This window comes from Drosophila melanogaster, chromosome X (genome assembly GCF_000001215.4).
Source record: "Drosophila melanogaster chromosome X".
Taxonomy (NCBI): Eukaryota; Metazoa; Arthropoda; class Insecta; order Diptera; family Drosophilidae; genus Drosophila; species Drosophila melanogaster.
Genome location: NC_004354.4, coordinates 16752029 through 16776792, shown reverse-complemented (window position 1 = coordinate 16776792; position 24764 = coordinate 16752029). Strand labels below are relative to the sequence as shown.

The following is a 24764-nucleotide window of genomic DNA, read 5'->3' as shown; positions in this document are numbered from 1 at the left end:
CTCCATGCCTTGCTCCATGCCTGCTTTCGGTATCCTTGTGGCACATCATACAAATCTAGACCAGACACTTGGCCAAGTGAAATCGCCGGTGTCGTATTAACACACACATTAAACTGTTGGCCCGCGAGGTTGGCATCAAGATAACTCACAGATGATAAGACTCTTGGCTTCTTTTGCTCCGAAATTAGAATCCATAATTTACATAATAAACTTTATATTTATTGTCTGCTACACTCGCCAATCAGCTGTATTGTTATCACTAAACAATTTTTATGAATAATGTGCGCTGAAAGCAGATTTGTATAAATAGATTTGTATATTATTTAGTCTAATTGCAATTGATTTTCTAAAATCAAAATGTAATGTTTAATAATCAAGTTTAAATCGTTATAGAACAATGTTGTTGTTGAAAGCGATGATTATTTCAAAACCTTTGGGTCACATTTTCGTAACACATTTAGTAACCGTATCTCGAAGATAGCATCTACAAAGTCACCCCTTGAATTATTTTTAGCCACTTCTCCGGTAGCCCACCAACATCGATGCAACATTGCATCAAGATCACTTGAGGAGTTCATTTGGGGTCTCCATCCACAGAGTCTTCTGTCGGTTCTCCAGTTCTCCGGTTCACCAGACCTCCAGTAAGTGGGCTGCTTGGGTCTGGCCTGGTCTGGGCAATCCATCTATTGCATAAACTCAAATAAACTACTGTCAGCTGCAGCTGAGATCGTATCGATCGTCTGTCTCTCGGCCTTTTTGTTGTGGTTATGAAATGGCAAAAAACGGCGGCAGGCAATGAGTACTGTAATTGATTTCAAATATTTATGCCGCACGTGCACTGCAAAAAAAAAAAAAAAACAGTGTATTTTATCACTAGCAAGCTGTGTTTCTATGCAAATTTATAAAAGAGTTAAAATATCTGATATATTAACTATTTCCTTGTTAAATGTTCTCGAGGGTATATCATAGTTTAATATATTATTTACAAGAAAATAAACATATATTCAAGACCAGTTATTCAAACCTCTAATTCTAGTAGCTAATTCTAGAGTAGCTCATTCTTGGTTTTTTTTATATATATATAATTTTTTTTTTTTAATATTATTAACATCTTTTAGTGACCATTTGTATTTTCTCTGCACTCGAATACTTTGGCATTTTCATTTGTTTGGCCGAACGAAACCTTAATTGCCGCTTGATTGCGGAGTTTCGAGTGGCGGGGTAGCTATAAGATATCCATCGCAGATCGCAGATAGTCGATCATCGATCGCAGATCAGCTGGCCATAGGGGTATCTCAGGAAAACGGAAGTGTCAATGTGTAAAAAAGGTGCTGGGAAACCGCACACACACACGCACTTGGGTACGGGGGAAATGGAAAATGGGAAAATGGTAAAATGGTAAATTGAAAATGGGAAAATGGTAAATTGAAAATGGTAAATCGCTCAATGGACAAAACAAACGCCGGGTCTGTCACGTGTGCAAGGGTTTTTGTTCGGCTTTTCCCAGTTTTCCCGGTCCTCCGGGGGGGCGCACACATGTTTAGCGCCGACACGCCCTCGCCGTTGCCCACTTTTCCCAATTTCTCCCCGACTCTTGCCTCACCCTCATATCATTCCCAACCGATCCGATACGATACGATACGATCCTATTCTATCCGTTCGTTTCGGTTCTCGGTTTAACGCCGCCTGACTTCGCAAGTGAGTTGGCTGTTTTTCACTTCACTTTTCCTCTGTTGTTCGAATCGAAGGGAATGGTGCCCCCTTTTATTTACCTAAAAGGTTACCAAGTGACAGTGCACCTCAAAAGTCAGCCTTAATCGACGGAAGTTGAGTTTTAAGTTGAGCAACTAACGGGGTGTTTATAAGGCTTAAAAATTTAAATATTGCTGCCGCGCAAATTGGAGTTATACAAATAAGAGCTGATTAGATCAGCGGAAATCGGAGTGATCTCTTATGGAAAGTAAACCATTTTTTTTGCTGACATGAAGAGTTTGCAAATGCATCTAAACAAAGATCAAAGAATTTTGCCATGCGATACGGTGAAATACCAGTCTATGAACTATCGTAGAAACCCCGTTCCGGCAGCTGTCATCTTGGGCATCTGCATCCATCCACCGACCGCGCACTTTTCTGCGCCACTGTGGACTTAATTCATTCAGGAGGAGCACTATATAGTGCACATACATACATATGTGGCAGGAAGCATGCGCAGCTTCACACGAGCCCCGCACCCACATCATTCAGAAAATTGGAACCGGAGTAGGTCTACTAAATCGCAGTGGGACATGAAGATATGTATGTATGTATGTACGTACATATATGTATGTATGTCTATATGTACATACATTCGAGTATAGCAGTACACATCCTGCGAACACATGTGTTCAGCGAATGACTCGGAAGTCGGGGGCTTAGGAGAGGCGGTAATTTTTCGAAAATGTTATTTTTAAAACATTATTTTTATTGCGGCTGCTGCACGCGACGTCCACATCGAAGGTAATTCAAGACGGGTCTCCCTGGACAAACTCAATTTAGCATTCAAGGCGCGAACCAACAGAAGGTTTCCATTCCATATACCATACCATTTCAGTTTATTGTATTGTCTTCTATTGTATCTACTTCGTGGCTCCTTTTTTCCCTGAATTTCGGTTTCAAGACATGTGTGCGGAAAATTGCTTTTCGATCTATCCTTTCCGATTGAGACATTGAACCGTTTTCAAATTACAAATTGAAAAAATCGAAAAATCTAAAAAAAAAAGAGCCAAACAATTGTATTTGTTCGTTTCTATTATATTTCTATGTAGGTGATTTCAGGCAAATTATCTTGAAATCAAAAAGGGAAATAACGAATATAAATATAAATTAAAAGAAGAAGTAAGCAGTTAATATATAATATTTACTTGAGCCCTGATTTATAAATACATTTATAAGGATATCAAATTTAAATGTAATTAATTTATAAATACTTCTTGAAGGCATGATAAAAAGACTATTTATAATTGCTCGACTTCATGGTATACTTGGAAATCAATTGGCATGAGTCAAACAAACAAATATGCATTAATCATCGAGTGAAGAAAGGTCTCTCTTGGTTTTTTTTTTTTTTGGAAATTTCGTTATTCATTGATTCACTTAAATGAAATGCAAATGGGATCTACGAGGCGCCCCCTTCGAAATGAGAACTTCCCCCCGAATGTGGGGAACCTGTTTGAGTTTGTGTCATTTCTGTTCGTCTGTCCATAAATTAATATTAATTATATTCGAATCGACGCCGTTCGATGAACGCCAATGATGTCAGCACTGAGCACACACATCAGATACAAAGATACGAAGATGAAAAGATACTCACTCGCCTTCAGGTTTACAGAGCGCAAGTGAACTCAACCTATTGCACTCAATACTCAAAACTTTTAGCCAGCGTTTTGTTTCACCTAACGTTACTTAACGTTTTTGCCTCACTTCGTAATAAATTGCAGCTGCCTGCCTATTTGTGTTTTTTAAATCTTTTTTTTTTTTAAATAAGTACGTTGCAAATGCCGGCAGAAACAACAGCTTGCAAACTTCCAAAGACCCGCTTCATTCAGTCGCGCTGAAAACCCTCCCATTTATTGAGATGCACTTGAAAAAAAAAAATGTGCTAAACTTATGATATTAAAATGAATATTTCAAAGCCCAGCTTTTGCTGTTAGTAAGCCTCTATCCTAAACTATAGTTTATTTCAGAAGGAATGTGTGTTTGTTGAATTCTGTTTGCTTTTAATCTAGGTTCTATGACTTTCTCTCAGTGCACTTACTCGCCCATTCATAGGAAGTTCTTCTGTGGGTCGTCCCCTCTCGAGTTTCACGCATCTGTGGCATTTTTGCTTTAGTGAAGCATCAAATTGTTGCATGTGGGCCGCGCAGGTCGCTCGATAAGGGGGCAGATCGCCCGAAGGGGGTGGCAAAAGGGGGCGGGGCGGTGAATGGGTGGTTTAATCAACTCTCAAGTGTTTGATTTGGACCGTTTGCGGCGTGCCGTCTGTAGCATCCGTAAAAGTTTGCTACACTTGCGAAAAAAATGTGTTCCCTTTAGATACTTTCTTAACATATGTGATTTTTTGTTGTGGAAATTTGTAAGTAAGCGTAACGAAATTAAAATACCAAGAACAATAATATTGCATTAAAGTAAAAGTCAAATATTCATCAAATAATAAAACAATGACTTTCCATTTTTGTAAAATGTAAAAACCCATTTCAGATGCATTTATCTGAGAAAATGTGTGTTTTTTTTCCTGTAAATGACTTCCAAATGATGGCCAAATTATGCCAGTGCACTTATTCACTTTCCGTTTTATTATGCTCGATTTTAATGAAGACCCATTTGGTGCACCCTAGGGTTAAAGCCGAACACTGGGCACCCTTTTCCATTCTTTTCCTTTCTGCTCGCCGCACTTCCGCATTCAATGCTAATGACAGCTGTCAATGTGCGTGCCATGATGAACTGCTGCCCCTGGAGGAGAACGAACTAGTAGAACCATCAGAACCATCCGAACCACGAGAAACCACCGAACCACTCCGAAATCCAGAGCCATGATGATGGAGGGATCGAGGGTGCGGGCGGTGCTGTCCCATTAGGAGGGTTGCCAAATGGCCACTAGGGAGGTTTTATCGGTTCGAATGAAACGGAATGAATTTCAAGAGTCCAATTAAATGTGTTAAAGGAATGGCATAAAGTTTAAAGTGGGAGCATCGGAAACTCAACGAAAGATCTTTAAAACAGCGTTCGAGTTCTAAGCAGATGATCAGACAAAGTGTTGCAAATTTCAATTGAAAACAACACTTGAGTCAAAAGCAACATTGATTATATAGTTTATGTGTGTTTAGTAATCTATAAAATAGGAAGTATTGACTTCATATCTATGTTGATATACAACACTTCTAAAAGATAGGACATGTAGATGGAATATATAGATAGAATAGATATATGTATATATGTACTATAGGATATACGGTTTCCCTTCTGTAGCCTCCACTTTTGCACTTATTCCTCCTTTAAGCTTAAGGATATACCTTATTCCGAGTCTCTGGCCAACATTAACACCCATATCTTTCGTTTCAGTGTCAGTTTGATTGTCGGAGCACCCAAATTCGACACCTCCCGCTATCAACAGGGCGTGACCGAGGCAGGAGGCGTTTTCAAATGCAGCCTCAACGACGACGACTGCAAATTGGTGCCATTCGACTCCAAAGGTAAGAAAAACGCATGCATATATATACTCTTATATATATGCACTTTAATTCCGGGGTAACATGATCGAGTCTGAGTCTGTTGGCACCTCTTGAGCACTGATGGGAGTTCCTAAGCGCAGGAGTTGGCGCCAATCCGCGCCAGAAACTGGCGCCAGGGAAGCAGAAATCGCAATTAGTTTATTTATGGCCTACACGCATGCGCAACCTTTTAGTATGCAAAATGCGAAGAATGCCGTGGCGCAAAAATGTTAAAAAGTAAATGCGAAAAATGCAAAAATGCAAAATTGCAATAATATATTTTTAGACAATTGCCGCGGAGCAGAACATCCGCGGCACAAAGCGGAAACGATCAACTCCACTACTCGCATCCACTTCCTCCTGTGGCCGCAATGTTTTTGCATATTTTTCGCATTAGCTGAGTTCTCTGCACTCAGCGTTTGTCTGCCATAAATATACGCAAATCGGTGGAAAAAGTAACAAATAAAAGAAAAAAAAAAAAACACAAAATGGTAAACACTTTGGGTAAAAGTTATGACACGTGCCACATCAGACTGCAGACTCGATAATGGATGTTGGCGAACCGTGGGGGGTGTGTCCCCATAAATTAACAGACCCCCAGCTCCCTGTTCATATCGCTAAAATAATATATAAATCTCTGCTCAAACTCATGCGTAATGTGGCTAAAAAAAAAAAATTCAAAAATAAAAGGAGTCAACAGGTGCTTCATTCAGCTCGCAGGTTCGTTGGGTTTGCTCATCTACTAAAGTGATTCTGTGTGATTCATCCGGCTATCTGTCAGCCGTCCATTAGTTGTTAGATCTTATTCACCACTCATTTCGCACAATGCGTTGTCTTCATGACTAAATACTCATATAGAAAACGGAAGGAAATGCTTTAGTTTGTTCCGTGATTAATGTTTAATTAGTTATGAATGATTCGTTTGAGGTACCGAGAAATTTGACTGATTGTACATATATTCTTTAACATAATATTCATAGATGCCGTTGAATCATTTGATGGATCCATTATAATTCATTATAAAAATAGCATACTTAATATGACTAAATGTCCTTTTTTTTCAGCAGCCAACAACCACATTCAGCCATCCATCACATTTAATTACCATTTTTGATGGATTCACTCCTGGGCCTTTTATGCCCTTATTAGTTGTATAGTAATTGTACAGTACACTCCATAATAATTGTTTTAGCCCACTTTGAAATTTGTATATGTATATGTACATTTGTATAGCACCTCACGTTAGAACCTGGAGATTGTGTCATAAATCAGTGACAAAGGAAGTGACCATCATCATTATCCATGTCGTTCTCAAGTGTTTTGTGTTCGCAGTGCAGCTTAATTAGTTTGCCTTTCTCCCTCCTTTAAAATACATATTAATTTCACTAAATTGTTCATTTCCGTCCACATTTTGTCAGAATTATTTCAACGTCTTTGTTTTTCGCTGTCCTCAGAGATCTTAATCTTTACCCGCTTCTTTTGTACATTTCAAAATTAGGTTTATTATCTTTTCTGCCGTTTTTTTTTATTGCTGCCCTGCAATTTTTTTTATTTATTTGACAAGTTAATAATATGAATTTCTCGTTTTCATATCAGGCAACAATCGCAATGTGGACAAGGAGGTCGTGGACAGGAAATCCTATCAATGGTTGGGCGCCACTGTGGCAACCGGTCGGGATAGCGACTTGGTTGTGGTGAGTGTGAAATAATATTAAATAATAAATAAATAATATTAACCACTAAGGTAATCATAAGATGATAATGATACTAAATATTTATGTAGACAATAAGATCCAGTTATACTTTTATTTTCCATTTTTTTTTTTTGTAAAGCTCCCCTTAAGTCATTGATTTTATTTTTAGTTTTACGATTACTCAATGCCCTTTTGGTTTGCCCTAAAAATAGTTAATAACCCACAGATAACTCCTATCATTGCCCATTAAAACCCCGGTTTATGGGGCACACAAAGTGAGTCAATGTGAGGACTAAGCTGGAAGATACTTTCATTTTCCGCAGACCACAAGACGACCTATATACGAGTACTAACTAAGAGAAAAGAAAAAAAAAAAAAAACGAAAACCACTGGAAAACCCTGTCTGATTTTAGTGTTCACCGATGATGGCATCATCGTAGCTCGTTAAAATGTCAAATTGCATTGAAAGTGCAAGGGAATTGATGGCATTCGCCCACCTCATCGCGTAACTGACACCTTTTCCATTTCCATCATGTGCCAAGAAAATCTCTGAGGAAAATTACGTTTTTTTTTTTATGGCTGTCTATCGCTCTGCCGTTAGATATCAGTGGGTGTTACGGAAAGAAGACTGTGTTCTTCTCAATGGGGTTTATTGGTTATGGTTTTGGTTTTCGATTTCTATGATTTTGTCATCACTGCGGTTCACCGGCGGATTGCGTCAAGTAAGCCACAATAGAAAAACGACCAAGACAGATGGAAAACTATAATAAGATACCAATGCACAGATACAGTGCTTTGTTGCTGCACAGTGAGAAATCTTCAAGTCATTTTGATAACATTTGTTCATTTGTGCAAGTCTGCTTTTTAGCATTCGTGCAATGCTGCTTTTCTGCTTTGGGAGCCATTTATATTTATATACTTATAAAATATTTCTTTTTTATTTATTTAATATAAAATAGTATATATGTATTTTATATACAATATTTTTTTATATATATTGTATTTTTTATCAATATTGTTTTCATTCTATGGAGTTTCTGTTTGTGCAAGTGCGCTTTGTTGCTTTCGTGCCAGAGTGCTTGTGTGCTTTTCTGCTTTTGGTGCTCGGACTCTTTAAGGTGCGCCACGTCTCGCAACTTTTGTTAATTGCGTTGGCGTTGGCTTCTTTTGTTGGCCGCTTGTTGACCGCCCACCCAGCATAAACATTTGATTTTCACTTTAGTTCTCAATTAACTTTGATTTGGCCCATTTGATTTTGGCCCTGGCGCACCAAGAACCGTTAACATTGATGGCCAGTACGCCCTTTGTTTCCACCATTTCTGTTACCCTTGTTATTGTTGCGGCCAGGTCAGGTCACTTCCGCCAAATGGGAAATGGTATATGCGAACCTGGAAACTTGGGAACTGGGTCTAGGACTGGGACTGCGACTGGAAATGGCCTTCAAACGACGCCCATTAACCGGATGATGAGCGAGCAGGTCATCCATCGATTGGTTTTCGCTAACCCAAGTGCCCCGCCGTATTACTGAGCCACATCACAATCCATCGAACGCATTACATCAGTCGCTGTCCAGGAATTATATCATCAGGCAGCTTTAATAATGTATTTTGTTAATTTAATTTGCAATCTTAGTTTCATGTATATAGCATATTTAAGATACCTTGTTACCTTCCATTAAGACAAATATCAAGTACCTCGAAGTGACCTTTAGCCTGGCTCATTTTTTTTGGGCATGTCAACCGTTTCCATTACCAATTCCATTCTTTAAAACCAAATTGTTTTGTCGTGTTCCCGGCTTATTTCCTCAGCAGCTTAACATATTTTGAACGATTTTTGTGTTTGGCTTTTGTTTGAGCTTTCTTTTCGCTGGGTTTTTTTTAGTAGTTTTGAGGTCTCTGTCTGTATTTGGGCTTTTGTTTTTTTTGCGCCCGATTTTTTTTTTTGTTCATGTGGTTTATTGCCCATGTTTGGAGCAGAGTGCATACCAAAACGCCAACGATAAATTTTTGAGACATTAAACTGCACTTTTGCAGACGCCGTCGGTTCTTCCTGTTTGTTGTGGGAAGAAAAAAAAAAAAGAAAACAACTGAAGTCAAAAGTCAACACGTTTGACATGGTCGACATGCAGACGTTACCATTGCGAATGCCCAAGAATATCTGGGGGCCACCGAAGTCAGATGCAGATGCCAAATCGGCTAGGCCCAAGGCAGCTTCGATCTGTGGATCCTCTGAACCCCAAGTCCCCGCACACAGTATATAGTACCGATTTATATCTGTGTGCGAGTGCCCTGGCCATATTGGAGTTCAATAGCGCTGCAATTTCGCAGATCGTGTCGATGATCATGTCGCAATCGAAGCACTGCAAACCAAACAGCATCCCTGCAGGAAATGGTGAACTGGAAGCCGACTTCCATTTACCTAACCGTGTTGTTCTACCCATGTATATTTTAATTATTTATAAATATATTTGGCAATAACTAACTGCTCTCTGTAGCATATTCTACTGGCTAAAATGTCTAAAAAAGGTTTCTTTTATTAGACAGCCCAATGGGTGCATTCTAAAGGAATCAAACTTTTCACTGCATACTTTTAGACACTTATATTTAATGATAACACCTGACTAGCCCATGTATACGCCCACCCACCCATTTTCGATCACTGGGTATGCAGAATCTAAAAAAACGTAGCAAAACGAGACCGCACGACATGCGGCACATGCCCCCGGGCGAGGGCAACCGCGAAAGAGACGGCTATATGGGCGGAGAGAGCGAGACGCAGCGATGCGAGTGAGTTCACAGTGATGTCACCTTGGTGTTGCTGCGCCGCTGATTGCGGATCATGGCCATTGTGGGCGGTGGCGGTGGCGATGGCGATGGCGATGGCCACCCCGCCCACTCGGCGACAAGTTGTTGATTGGGGCCACAATCGGAGTGTGATCTCATACCAAACGATATATATATCTTTTTTTGGGCTACAGCATCCAATTGTTGCCTGATCCTTGGCCCAAATTCACCGCAATTAATGGTGACCCAATTTTATTAATACTTTTAAAATCGACGGAGTTACATCTCGCTGTGTTTGATTTGTAAATCATTCGCTTAAAGTGTTTATTAACCAGCTTTTGGGGTCACCGCTGAAAATGTATACCAATATTTACCAAGTTAAATATGAACACTGGTCGAAAATCTATAAAAAAAAAGGCTTAATGTTTTCACAAAATGGTATAACACTTATTCGAAGTGCAATAAACGAACTTCGTAGCCAACTTTCTTGCCATAGTTTAAAACGACTCGGTCATAAATAAGGCATCTGGAAATGGTAGCGATTTCTTATACACACTCTTGGCCAAAACCCATATTCATAACCATAATTTTTGATTTCAATGCTCGGGATGAAGAGCAACTTGGGACCTGTTCGGACCATTCGGTATCCATATTCTCCACCGGCCGCTCCTCATTTGCATATCTAACTATTTTACCGCGAACTGCAAACTGTGTTTTTGGGGCCGCTCAGTTAGCCAAAGAATCTGTCTGCCGGCCAACTGATAATAAAGTTTTTAATAGGAAATTGCTATTAACTTATTGATCATGGCATGGACAATGGTCCACGCGGGCAATTGTTGGGAATTTCAATTGAATTGTTCAACGCTCCCCCGAGTGCCCAGCGGCAAATCGATTGTCTGGCTGAGCTTGCAGGGTCTTGTTTTTATTATTATTTACCCATTTCTTATGCATACACTGGGAAAAAAAAAATCAGGTACTAGAATGAGCACTAGCTTTTAGTCTGTGCCGAATCCTATTTGTTGTTTCCTGAAAATGAACTTGAGAATTATAACGCTTCTGTTGTACTGTGGGTGGAAAACTATTACAATATTTTCTTCTGGCTTTGGAGTTATTGGAATTTTCTATAAATATGACTTAACTTTCCTCAAGTGTAGGCTTAGCTGGACTGTGATTTTTTTTTGCTTGCGATATTTTATCTTGGTTGCCCGTTTCTGCGCCTGCTTGCATAATATGGCCTGGCCCATAGATTTGTGATTCAATGGGGCATTTGAATGGTTTGGCCCCTCCGCTCCGCTACCATCCGATATCCGATCAGCATGCATTTTTGGCGATAGCGCGTCATTTTGAGTTTATGTCAGAGTTGCCAAAAGGAGGAGGAGGATGGAGTAGGTTGGAGGAGGTGGCTGGTGGCCGTTGGATGGGCGGAAAAGCGACAGATACAGAGAGAGCCACTGGTTGCCATAAATGGCACAATATGTATAAATTTGTAAAAGTAATTGCACTGCGGAGACAATGGCCAGGCCTAAGATCTTGACGCTGATGTTGATGCCTCCTGCCTTCTGCCTCCGACTTTACTGGCTGTTCCTGCCCCATACTCAATGCCTCATGCCTCATGCCCCATGCCACAAACTCAGCAAACCGCTGACCATATTTGGAATGGCACTGAGACAGAGATGGCTGAGACCTCGAGTCTCGTGCGTGTTTTATGTCCAACTGCCAGCCATTTATACATTATAAAACTATATAAACACACAGATCGGCTGGGATGCGAAGCGATCCAATGCGACGAGGTTAACTCACTTCCCAAGCACAGTGTGTCCAATGCCTGGGAAAAAAGTGAGAATGAAAAAATACAAACCAAAAAGAAACACTTATGCAGAATGTGATTTGAATGCTTCAATATTAATATTCGTTTTATAAAACAGTACATATCTAAAAGTTCCTATAATTCTTGTACATTTGTCGAAGAATTAAAGTTCCTTTTTTAGGACTTTGGTCCCACTGTGCCTGGGGGATATGGGTTCTGTTAATTCGCTTTGGCCATTTTAGGAGGGCCGCCACTCCATGCCTTTGCCGTTTCTGCCATGGCCTGCCATTGTCTCACATCTTCACCAAATAATTTCCATGCCTTCATGCCCCCCCCCCCCCTCCTTCAGCTGCACCGAAAAAAAAAAATAATAGCAAAAATATAAAAAATTATATATAAAAAATATTATGCAATTGAAGCTGCATAGAAAGTTAAGGGATTTAAAAAGCTATCCAAAATCATAAGTTAAGATAACTATACAATTAATACAATTAGGCTTGGCACTTGAAGTTGTAACACTTAATGAATAAATGTAGTCAGTATTTATGTATACATATGTAATAAACAGTTACACTTAGGTATTAATCGCCATTGATTTCTCGCCGTGTTATGTACTCCATCTACAATGATTTTCCCCATTTCCCATTGCAGGCCTGTGCACCGCGCTATGTCTTCCACACGATGACGCCATCGAGGGCGTTCCGCATTGATCCCGTGGGCACCTGCTTCACCTCGCACAACTTCGAGGAGTTCTACGAGGTCTCCCCCTGCCGGACAAGTGAGTATCGATCAGCGGGACAGGGATTAACATTAACCCACACCAATGGGCCTAATTCGGCCGGCGATTCGGTGTGATTCTGTAATTCGAGCGGCAGGGAATCCCTTGAAAAGCGAAATTCAAACTGTCAGTCTCCGGCATTCTTTCGGCTTTTGTTGCTTCAATTTCTTGTAGTAAGCTTTATTATTATTTTTTTTTTGTTTTTTCGGTAATACTCGAGCGTATCGAATAACGGCAACTTTGGGGAAAGTGAAAAAACGTCAAGAGTGAACGACAATCACTTTGGCCACAATTTAGTTGGCTGGAACATGCTGCAGCATATGAGTCGATTTAAGTAGATTTTGTTTAGTTATTCAAATATTTTTTAAAGACTTTCCACAACTATGTGTGCTTTACTGCAGAAAGTTCAAATATCTTAAATATTAATATGAATATTTAAAAAAAAAGTACAAGAACCAAGACAAGTTAATCCATAGTCCGATAACTTCAAAAGAATTTTAAAAAGACTTTGAATGTTTGGATTACAAAGTTTATTATTCGATTCGTGGGCGAATGATCGCTTCTTTTAGGAATGCAGCTGTTTTCGAAAGTGAAGTTTTTGATGTTCGCTCATTTTTCGAACACAACTTAGCCCTAAGCGACTAATTTGACGTCATTTAGAGGCATAAACAGCAACAGCAGATCGGAATCGTAAACCTTTGCAACCCAGAAAATCCCCACCCATCTACCACCCATCTGGATGGACTGAAAGATTTATGCGACTTGACAGCCGACAAATGCGCACCGTCGAAAACTTTGAAAAAACATATGCATTCTGTGTAGTTCTGTAGTGCGGTGTTTGAAAAAATCTAAAAATATTTGATACGATATTTTGTAGTTTTATTTCATTCGTTCTGATGCATTTGTTTTTCTGGCTTTTATCTCACATTTACTTTCCCTGCCTTTCTATTTTATTCTGTTTTTATTATTTTTTTTTGTACGCTTTTTCTTCCCGTTGATTTTTGGGACAGCCTGCCAAATTTGTTTGGTTAGTCATCGCATTATCCGACTTTACCGACTATATCTAGGTCTATATAAATGGGCATATATGTAGATACATACATACATGTGCCAGCACACACATGGGGCATTCGCGTCCTCCTCCTCCGCAAAGTTTCGATGAGGTGTGATTATTTTTAGCAGTGCCTCGCAGATGCAAAGCATTCAACTGGCGTGTATATATATATATATATATGCACATATATCTTTCGGATTTTTAAGGAGCTATATCCGTATATATGTATGTACCTGTGTGTGTGTTTACGTATGAGTCTTTCTATATGAGGGCTAGCATATGGCCATTAGTCGGGGTTGTGACTCTTGAACTAGTTTATCATACGAAAGAATTGCTATGCTTATTTAAATTTTCAGCTTTATGGCTTATTTACTTGGGGTGGTTCGTGGAATGGCCAAGAATGTGAGTGCAAAGTATACTGCATTTGGGTTCAAACTCTGAGTCAATTGAGGTGGCTGTAGTAAACTGATTCATTCAGAAAAATATTTCATTTCCATATACTTGGTCCATAGAATACTAATGTTTAACAACTGCTTATCGAACACGTTTTGTGTGATATTCACTTTCGAGAAATCAAGTTTAAATCAAAAAAATACAAAATATTATTCGCTGTGCTCTGTGAGAAAAGCTAAATATAATTCACATTGACCTAGAATTTCTCAAGCTTAAAAGTGTCTTTATAGAGCGATATAAACCTAACTTTAAGCCCACATTATAGCAGTTTGGAGAATGTTTTATAGTTTTGCTTTTGTTTTTTTTTTTTTTTAATTTTTTTATCACCTTATTAGCTATATTTCTCTGAACCAGTTGCATGAACTCACATGAGGCGATTGCTCAATCCGCGGTCAATATGGCCCATCCAAGGGCAATTTATAGATTCTAAACACACGCGAATGGGCCAACTCGATTCCCAGTGGCCTTTTTGTTGCGTTATTAATGCTGTTGTTGTGAAATGATTAGCAGCAACATCAGCAGCAGCAGCAGCAACTCATCCTGACAGTCGGTTAAGCACATTCCGACATCACTGAAAGCAATAAATACCAACTTAACGCACAAAATGCCAAACTAAATAGTTAAAGGAAACACAGGGCCAGCAATACGACAAGAGGGGTAAATCAAAGTACAAAACAATCGAATCGAATCGAGTTGAGTGGAGTGACCAAGCCAAGTTGAAATGTCGGCAAAGGAGCGGAGTTCTCGGCGTGCCCTTGCTAAAAACTAATTGTAATTCAAGACGGGGCGATTTTATTATGGGAATTACTACAACTGCCAAGACAATGCCATGGGTATGCTCACGTACGAGGACCTGTGTGCGTTACGATTGTACAAAAAAAAAAAAAAAAAACAAAATACAAAAAAAAAAGACGAGGTAAAAGAGTTGACTTATGCGATTGCCGGTGCCAGCAGCAACATGTTGCTGCCGTCGCTGCTGTCGCTGAGCTCAAATTGAAACACTTCGAGACAAATTGTTATCGTTTAATTTGATCAAACGCACGATCTGCCTGTTGATTTCTCTGTTGTTTTTGCTCCATGGCTCCCCCTTACCAGCTCCCCTTTTTAGCTGGAGGCTTTTATCCGAGCATGCGACATCAAGTTGTTGGTGTTGCGAGAAATACCCTTCCCAAAATGCAGGATATTACTAATTTGACAAGGGAATGGAAAGCAAATGAAATAAAATCCTGTTTTAAGAGCTTATATTGAAGGAAAAGTTCACCATTGGGCGACCTAGTGAAATGCCCACCCGTGGGCGCCACAAGTTTTGAATTGTGCAACTACCATGATGGCATTGCAATAGGGTATCCTAGCACTCGACTTCCGGCCGTCTTATTTCTTGTTGAGCTTTTTGCTGATGTTACGTGATTTCGTATTTGGTAGCAAGGCAACATTCGCCAGACACTTTGCCGGACAAACAAACAAACAAACAAAAGGCGGGGCCAACAAAAGGATGTGTGACTGTGCATGTGGGGATGTGTATATGTGTGCGGATGCCGTCTTCACTTTGGGCCTCGTCTTGATCTTTTTGTTTGCCGCTCGGCAGTTGGGGCTGCTGCCTTCATTGTTGTATTTTCATTTCAATGTCCATCGCTGTGGCAGGCAAAGATCTTGCCCCAAAGGCGCGCTCTAATCCTTTTATGTTGTTCCAACTCGCTCGTCCAACTCTCGTCCAGCGTCTGACAAATAGCAGCGCAATTTATTGCATTGCATCGGTAATTATTTGCAATTTATTGTCCCACACACCGTTCCCCTTTTTCGGAAAAAAAGCCCCGTGGCCCTGCGAACATTTATGATGAAATCGCACGATGCCTAAATGGTCAACTGCGTGTGACTGGCATTCCCCTGGCCCCAGCTTCCCAGTTTTTTTTTTTTTTTTTTTTTGCCCAATCACTCACTTATGCGATGCATTTCCATCTTTCGTTGCAGACAACTGGGGTTATCATCGCCAGGGCTCGTGTCAGGCTGGATTCAGTGCAGCGATCAACGGGGTAAGTATTCAATGGGTATGAACTGAACAGCCTATCAAAGAACTGTGGGGATACTTATCCATGCTCGAAGGAAGATTTATACAATAGTGTTTCACCGACCAGAACTAGAATATTAAAAATTTCATTAAAAAATTATAAACATTTCATTATAGGTGTCTAAAAGTTGAAAATATAATGTTGCATAAATTAAGACACCTTCCTAGGTTATTTCAATAGCATATTGATTAATTTGAGACAAATCTTTAGTTGAGTTTCAAATAATTTCAAGAGTATCTCAAATTCGTAGTTGCCCAATTCCGATCTCTAGATCTTTTCAGCGTTCCCCTTTTTCTCTCTTATTTTTTGGGTTTCATTGAGTTATTATATGCATGGAATGATACGGATAAGACAGACGGATGGTCGGACGTGGGCACGTTTAGTTGGCACCTCGTTGGGATCGTGGCATAACATTTGCATTCACAATTGCATCCCCAGCATTCGATTTGACTATTATGCACACACACACACACATACACACTAGCTATATATGTGGATATACATATTTGTAACCTCTTTTCTCCCGTTGCAGAATGGCTCGCGTCTGTTCATTGGCGCACCTGGCAGTTGGTATTGGCAAGGTAAGTGCACGTTTTTCCCACATGTTTCGTGTACCGTTGTTCTACTTCTTATTTATTTATTTACTTATTTATTTATCCGTACCTCAATACCTTTTGTCTCTTGAGACGAGTTACTTTACTGTATGTATTTTGATGTTGCTGCTATTTTTTTTAGTATCTCGTGTCTCAATGAGGCTACCGAAATTGATCCAATGTATTTAGACATAGCTAGAACTATAAGTAATATCCTTAAACTCCTCTAGATGATCCCAAAACACGAACACACACACACACACCCAAAAAAACACACGTAGTCTGGTTTGAAATTTGAATTTCGTTATCCCCGTTATCATTTAGCATTTGTCTTCGTCCTTCCCCACAAAAGTATTGAATTTGTCTTCGTCCTTCCCCACAAACGTATTGAATTTTGATTGCCTTCCGATGTATAAAATCAAAGTGATTGCATTAACATAGTAGTCCCTAGTTTAGTTTGTCTTACTCTTTCTCCTTCGTGTGTTTTTAATTTTATATGTTAGACAGTTCCGTAACCTAAGTAACTTTCACAGAGATATGAAAATAAATACATAGATACTATACAAATAATATGGTTCTAGCTATATGTTTGTACCGTAATACCCATTTTCCAAACGGAACTTATGGTTCTCCAGTCTCTAACACTCGATCCGTAGATTAAAGCGGGCTAAATCAAATGTGCATCTGTAGAAGATGGAATGCCAAATTTAGATGTATCTAGGATGTGTCTAAAGTGCATGTCGCATTGTAGTGTCCTCTAGTCGATAAAATATCCTTAGCTAGATATTAAAAACTTATTTATTATAAGTCAGTGCAATATTTTATGAAACTGTAACTTTTTTATAAAATTGTCTGGCTTATAAAATGTGTTTCTAAGAAACGATAAGTGTGCATATACCAATATATTTTGGAAAAAATGTACTACAGTTTTAGTATGTTTGGCAAAATGCCAATCAATTGGTTTGCTTTAGGTAGAATTATTAAGTGCACACTTATCAAACAATTAAAGTTACCTAAGTTTTGTGACGTACATTCATATATGTACATATATTGTGTTGTCGAGTTGTTGTCCTTCAATTCGTTTAACCCCAATTGGCCTAACGTCGCACCGTTGTCGCTTCTAGAAGCTAACAAGATTGTACCGTTCGAAATTGTACCCATGTACCGTCTCAAGGTACTTTAAAATTACTTTGCTAACTCCGATATCATCTACAACTCGACAGCAGGAGTCAGCATTATAACCGTATATCGTATTATTGTTAATCGTAATTTAATGTATGTATACTTAACCCAATAGAAGTTAGCTGCATTTACTGTACCGTATTTGATACACGATTTCTACTGTAACTGTAACTGTAATCGTATCTATAACTGTAACTATAACTGTACCTGTACCTGTACCGTATAACGCGTCATATTCTTCCTGATCTGATTAATCAAAATTATGTTCTCTCTTTCTCTTTATATTTTTTGCTCCTTCCTCCACCTTCTGTCTCACTCTACACTCAATCAATCTCCCGTGTGTCGGGTCAAAATGCATGCGATTTTGTACCGAAATTGATATGAAAAATGCGAAATGCATTCTGTACCGATTCCCAAAAAAAAAAAAAAAAAACCGAACCGCACCACTCGATCACCCGAACCCGTAAACCACTATCGAATCCCAATCAAAAAAATAAAAAAATTTTTAAAAAACTCCCGATATACCGAAAACAAAAACCATTAAAAAGGACAAACCTACTCGATACCGCCCGATGCCAAGTTTCCATTTAAGCCGCCTCTTTATCAGCCCTTCGGCACTGGAGGTAATAATAATAAAAATGCCAAAAAATAAAAAATAAAACAAACCAAAAATACAAACAGCAACTATGCTTCTCACTCACTGCCTCAAAACTCAACCGAAACTGTACCTACGAACATTAACCCAGCTCAAAAAAAAAAAAGTACCTAAACACAACAAACACCAACACCCGTTCACACACAAAACTCCAATGGGAGTATCATTAACGGTGTCTGATAATTAAAAATAAAATACCATATCAACCTCATGAAAGCTCTATCCAACACATCAATCATCCGTATAAGAAAACCATCTTGGCAATCCATCGAAATAAAGCAAACTCTATAGATTTGTGCGATGGTTTGCAATAGAAGTCGCTAGAAGAAAGCTTGGCTTATTAATATCTGTGGTTCCATAGGTTCAAAAAATATACTTATAGTACCTGTCGCTTTGCTGAAATCTGCTTAAATGGTTTTTGCCTAAACAGCTTTACTCTTTTTGGGAAAATTAGGCGAAAGAGAAGTTCTTTTTAATTATGTAACTGTTTAAGTTAAATAATAAAGTTTAGTAAGAAAATAATTTCTCTTTCGCCTAACAATGGGTTTTTCCTAAAGGGCTGGCAAAGGAGTCATGGAACGGCAAAAAGAGACAGTCGTCATAATAGAATATTCATTTAAAAGATGTCTGAAAGTATGCAATACATATTTAAAACTGATAGGTTCGATTCTTTGGTAAAGAGTTTAAAGTAAATGATTTCTAAAAACTGAAAGTGAAAGATATTACTACTTCCAGTGCTGGAAATATTATAAATTATATATTTAAGAAGTCCTAATTAAATACATATTATTTCTCTTGTTGCCTGACTTGGTACCGTCCCTTCTGTTTAGCCCAAAACCCGCTTAGCTTATAGTTGTAGTGCATGTTGCTTATATCTGGTCTTGACTGTACTAACTGGGAATGCTAACTAACCTTAATCTCAGCACGTTCTCCAGGCATGTTACTGTTCGTAGTGCCCCCTGTTATCACACACATACACACGTAATCATCCAAAACCGTAGCGTAGTATCTTGTGGTAATTGTTGTTGTGGCTTCCTTGGCTGGGAGTAGTTACAAAAAAAAAGTTCCATGTGCCATCTTACCATGTGCCCATCATCGTTGATCTCGTTGTTTGTTCTTGCCCAGCATGCCCATAGTCATTAAGCGCCAACAGTTGCGGTCACAAAACTAGCATATGATGGTAGATAAAAGATAACGAAACGAAAAAAAAAACAAAATTAGCACCTTTAGATATAAAATGTACAAAAAGTTAATATTCTATTATTTTGACCGCAACTGAGGCGAAACAAACTCACCTTAAAACACCAGAGATATAGAGAGCTATCTTTCTCGGTCAATAACCGGTGTATTTTCCGCTGATTCACAGGTATGGCCAGCTCCCACGATGTGACCAGGCCGGAGAACCAAGTGTTCTCCACTTCGGAGAGTGCCTCGGTGAACGATGACTCCTATTTGGGCTACTCGATGGTCACCGGTGATTTCGATGGCGATCGCAGCGAGGATGTGGCCATTGGAATGCCCCGCGGTGGTAATCTCGTGGGAAGGATCGTCGTTAATCGCTGGAACATGGCGAACATCTTTAATATCACGGGTCGCCAGATTGGCGAATACTTTGGCTATTCCTTGGCCACCAGCGATGTGGATGGCGACGGCCTGGACGATCTGCTTATCGGTGCTCCCATGTACACGGATCCCGACAACGTGGAGGGCAAATACGATGTGGGCAGGGTGTACATCCTGCTGCAGGGCGGTCCCACCGAGGAGAAGCGTTGGACGACGGAGCACATTCGCGATGGCTACCACAGCAAGGGTAGATTCGGCTTGGCCCTGACCACCTTGGGCGATGTGAATGGCGATGGCTATGGAGACTTCGCCGTTGGTGCCCCCTACGATGGACCCGAGGGTCGTGGAGTGGTCTATATCTTCCATGGCTCGCCGATGGGTCCACTGGCCAAACCGTCGCAGATCATTAAGTCCGAGCAGTTGGTGGAGGGAGCTCCCTATCCGCGAACATTTGGCTTCGCCTTGTCCGGCGGTCTGGACATGGACGGCAATACCTATCCAGATCTCGCCGTGGGCGCCTACAGCTCCGACCAGGTGTTCATCTTTAAGTCGCGACCTGTGGCCGCTGTTAATGCCGAAACCAGTTTCGCCAGCAACTCGAAGCTGATCAGTCTGGACGACAGGAGCTGTCAGCTGGTCAGGGATCACAAGAAGGTGCCATGCATGCTACTGACCACCTGCTGGAGCTACACGGGTCGCTATCTGCCCGAGCAACTGGACTTCGATGTGTCCTGGCTTCTGGATGCCAAAAAGTTGCTCAATCCTCGCATGTTCTTCCTGAGGGATGAGGGCAAGAACATCAGGAATCAGACGATCCGCTTGAACTATGGCCAGAAGTATTGCCTGAACGAGACCGTCTATCTGCTGGACAAGGTGCAGGATAAGTTGACGCCTCTGGAAGTGGAAGCCCGCTACAATCTGCGCAGTAGTCGTCCCTTGGACCCGATGGTTCGTCATAGGAGGAGCATCCTTGAGCCGGTTATTGATCAGAACCGCGAGATCGTCCTGCGGGATGCCATCAACATTCAGAAGAACTGTGGGCCCGACAATATTTGCGAGCCAGATCTCAAGCTGAAAGTCAGGTAAGTCAAGGGGTATAATCTCCTCCAGATGTACTGGATAGTAATATATCTATCTATTGTTTATGGAACAGCACTGTGGACAAGTATCTGTTTGGCTCACCCGAACCTCTGGTCATCGAGGTCTTTATCTCGAACACCAATGAGGATGCCTTCGAGGCTGCCTTCTACATGGTCACCCCGCCGGATCTGCAGTTCAGGAAGCTGCAGCAGCTTGGCGAGAAGAAGGACACGCCCATCACGTGCTCGCCGCCCACTCCGGAGAACAACCACACACTCAAGTGCGATATTGGAAACCCGTTAGAGTCTGGCAAGATTGTAAGTTTGTTATTGCTTAAACAGAAGAGCCAAAGCAAATCTTTATATTCTTTGTAGGCACACTTCAAGATCAGTTTGGTGCCGGAGGAGAAGTATGGTAGCTCGTCCAGCTACGACTTCTACTGGGAGGCAAATTCGACGAACTTGGAGAAACCCGGCTCCGAATACGACAACAAGATCCGCCAAAGCGTGGGTATCTGGGTGGACACGGATCTGGACATCAAGGGCACCTCCCTGCCAGACTACCAGCTGTACAAGGCCGACGACTACAAAGAGTTGGAGAATGCCACCAAGGAGGACGATATTGGACCTCAGGTGGTGCACATCTACGAGATCCGCAACAATCGTCCCTCAATCATCGAGGAGGCGGAGGTCTTCATCCATCTGCCCTACGAGACAATCGTCGGGGATCCGCTAATGTACCTGTTGAATCAACCAGAAACCGGGGGCAAGATCCAGTGCGACGATGTGGCATTCAATGAGTACAATCTGCTGCTGGACGAGAAGCTGGTAAAGAAGTCCTATCTGCAGGCCCAGGGCGCCATTTGGAATTCGGCCCAGGTCTCTGGCCAATCGTCTAGCTCCTCGTCATCCGGCGGTGCCAGCGTTCACATCGAGAAGGCTCGCGGTGAAGGTTTCGTTCGAGGAGTCTTGGTCAGCAATAGCACCGATGCGGGTGACAAATTAAGTCCCAAACAAGTGGAGCAACGGCGGCAGGAGGACACATTGGAGGCGCTTGGAGATGCATCCTTCGTGCACCGCGATCGCGCCAGTCAGGCGGTCCAGGAACCACAAGTTAATCAGACCAGCTTCACTACCTACTCCACCAGCAGCTCTTCCTCCGGTTCGGGTGCTCCATCGGCCCAACTGCGTGGACACAGCACACAGGGTCACATCCAGATGGCCGGACCAGTTCAGCACACGAGCAGCTCCTCCTCTTCCAACTACCGATCTTGGCCAGCGCAGCAGCAGCAGCAGCATCAGCAACTACTTTTAGCCGGTTCCGGAGGATCTGGCCTTGGATCTCCGGTTACCTTTAACGACAAATCGCAATTTGGTGGCCGTAACAACAATTTCCATACCGGTACTCTCGATTTGGGCACCCTAAACCGAGGCAATGTGGACAACGAGCTGTACAGGAGTCAGGGTCAATATCAGAATCCCAGCCAGAGTCTGGGCCAAAGCCAGGGTCAGTTCCAGGCCAATGCCAACCAGGGACATTACCAGGGACAAAATCAGGCCCAGTTCCAGGCACGTAATCCGGGCTTCCAGGGACAGACTTCCTACCAGGGACAGACGCAGTACAGTGGCCAACCAGGTGGCTATCAGACCCACCATGTTACCTACTCCTCTGGCAGCAAGCCCTACTATGGCCGCGAGAATGAGGACTTCTACGACGAGGATAACCTGCAGCAGGCAACGCCTGGACACTGGAGCAGCAGCAGTAGCTCCAGTTCCAGTTCCGGCACACGCCGCCTGCGGAGGTCCAACGATAAGGATGGGGCAACGGAGAAGCCGCTACAGATCGACCTGAACTCACCATGCCAGTCGGCCAGGTGTAAGAGCATCCGCTGCGTGGTCACAAATCTAGGCACCGAGGACGGCGACGCCGCCTTTGTGGCCATCCGTGCACGCATGGTGGCCAAGACGATGGAGAAGCTGGCCTCCAACGTGCCACTCAATGTGTCCACCCTGGCGGTGGCCAATGTCACACTGCTGCCCTTCATTGGAGCGCCGAAGGATGCCATTGTGAAGACGCACGAGATCTTCTACAAGGCGGAACCGGAACCGCTTCAGGTGCCCGATGTGGTGCCTCTGTGGGTCGTCGTACTGGCCGCCTGTGCCGGAGCCCTCATCTTCCTGCTGCTCGTCTGGCTGCTCTACAAGGTGAGTTGTTAACCCTTTCTCTCGGTGATTCCGGTATGGATGTGTTTAATCAAATATATCTCATTCCTTTAACCCTACAGTGCGGCTTCTTTAACCGCAACCGGCCAACGGATCACTCGCAGGAGCGGCAGCCACTGAGGAATGGATACCACGGCGACGAGCACCTGTAGAGTGCCAGGATGTCCTGCAGGTCCTCCAGTTTAGCAAAGGCAGCGATCGTAGCAAGAGAACTAACATAGCCACGAAATATCTCTAACATCGCACTAAAACCAAACCAAAACGTACTAAAAACAACGAAACGGCTCTAAGACGTACTAAAATCGAGCTCTTAGTCGAGTTTTAAACCATGCGATGTCGACACGGGAGGTGCAAGTGCATAATCCCCTCTATATAGATATTAATATTTTGGGGGGATCAGCCTGCTGCTTGGAAAACACGATGGAGAACATTGTTAGAAAACAACACATTTAAACTTGCCTAGTCACGACATGAAGAACTTTCTAATGCGTAAAGGTTTTTTAACTTTAACAGACACACACATTTTTTTTTTTTTATAATTTTTTGACTTTTGTGTTTTTGTTCTTTGCAACAATTTCGAGGAAAGTTACGCAAGTGCTATATTAATCTGTACTAAGGAAGCGAATTGAAGAAGTCGAAAGGAACCTAGGCTAAGTGAGTGAATGAGTCAGTTGAATGACTGAATGAATGAACACTGATTGAATGTGAGTGATAGCCAATATGGAAATATCGATGTTATAAGTTCTGAATCGAGAAAGAGGGGAGAATGTAGAGCCGATAGCTGCCCAATACTGCCACGCCCCCAGCAGCCCAGGCATGGAAAATAATACAGAGAAAATCCACACTTATTAGGTGCTACTGTAATTTTTTTTAAATCGCTTAAAATTATTCGGCGTTTGCCTAGTGCAAGGCCCATTTATGGACAATTGTTTGCCAAACTCAAAGTTTGCCGGTCGGAGGAAAAGTTACAACGCCAAAATGTGTTGAAAAATGCAAAAGAAATTATTAAAAACATTAAAAAAATTATTAAATAATCTATGTAATTCTTGAATGTAAACTCTGTGTAAATACTAAAAATCAAAAACAAAATGCAAAGCGTAGATGGAGAACAGTTGAATCGTTATATATTTAAATTAATATTGCATTTATTTCCAAATTACAGTGGGAGAAGCGCTGACCGACTTCTTGCAGTGTACTCTCGAAATAAAACCCCTGTCTGTACCACGTAAAACCCATACTAAAAATTAGTCTCGCCCGCTGCTCACAGTTAGTTTAGTTCAATTATACGCTACTGTTTAATTTATTAACTGTACTTATTAATGCGTGTCATGAATAATGATTGACTGTCCTTTATTTTTTTTTGCTAATTTCTGTATTAAATTTAATGATTTACCATAAAAATATAAATAAAAATGACGGTCGAGTTGTAAAATTAAAGAAGTGTGTGCCTTTTAATATGATTATTATGATTTATTATTATTTGGGTTCGAGACTCTGAAATGTACGGTATAATTTCATTACACATGCACAATAATCTTGAGCTATTTTAAATTAGAATAACGTTTTTCTGGCAGTTCCTTTTCCGGTT

General features: G+C 41.2%; 1 protein-coding gene across 4 annotated transcripts in view; it reads left to right on the top strand.

Annotated features, from left to right (window-relative positions):
- if (inflated) overlaps positions 1–24604 on the top strand; it is a 31246-nt gene extending 6642 nt beyond the window's left edge. For 3 of the 4 annotated variants that reach the window (NM_078654.2, NM_001169306.2, NM_001169307.1), the window contains exons 3-12: positions 5098–5228; positions 6843–6940; positions 12182–12308; positions 15784–15845; positions 16414–16462; positions 18205–18279; positions 19678–20956; positions 21028–21271; positions 21329–23158; positions 23239–24604. In NM_078654.2, coding sequence (NP_523378.2) covers positions 5098–5228; positions 6843–6940; positions 12182–12308; positions 15784–15845; positions 16414–16462; positions 18205–18279; positions 19678–20956; positions 21028–21271; positions 21329–23158; positions 23239–23328 — 3985 coding nt within the window. In that variant the 3' untranslated portion in view covers positions 23329–24604. The remainder of the gene's footprint in view (positions 1–5097; positions 5229–6842; positions 6941–12181; positions 12309–15783; positions 15846–16413; positions 16463–18204; positions 18280–19677; positions 20957–21027; positions 21272–21328; positions 23159–23238) is intronic. The other variant, NM_167544.2, reaches the window with a different exon arrangement.
- The last annotated feature ends 160 nt before the right edge of the window (positions 24605–24764 follow it).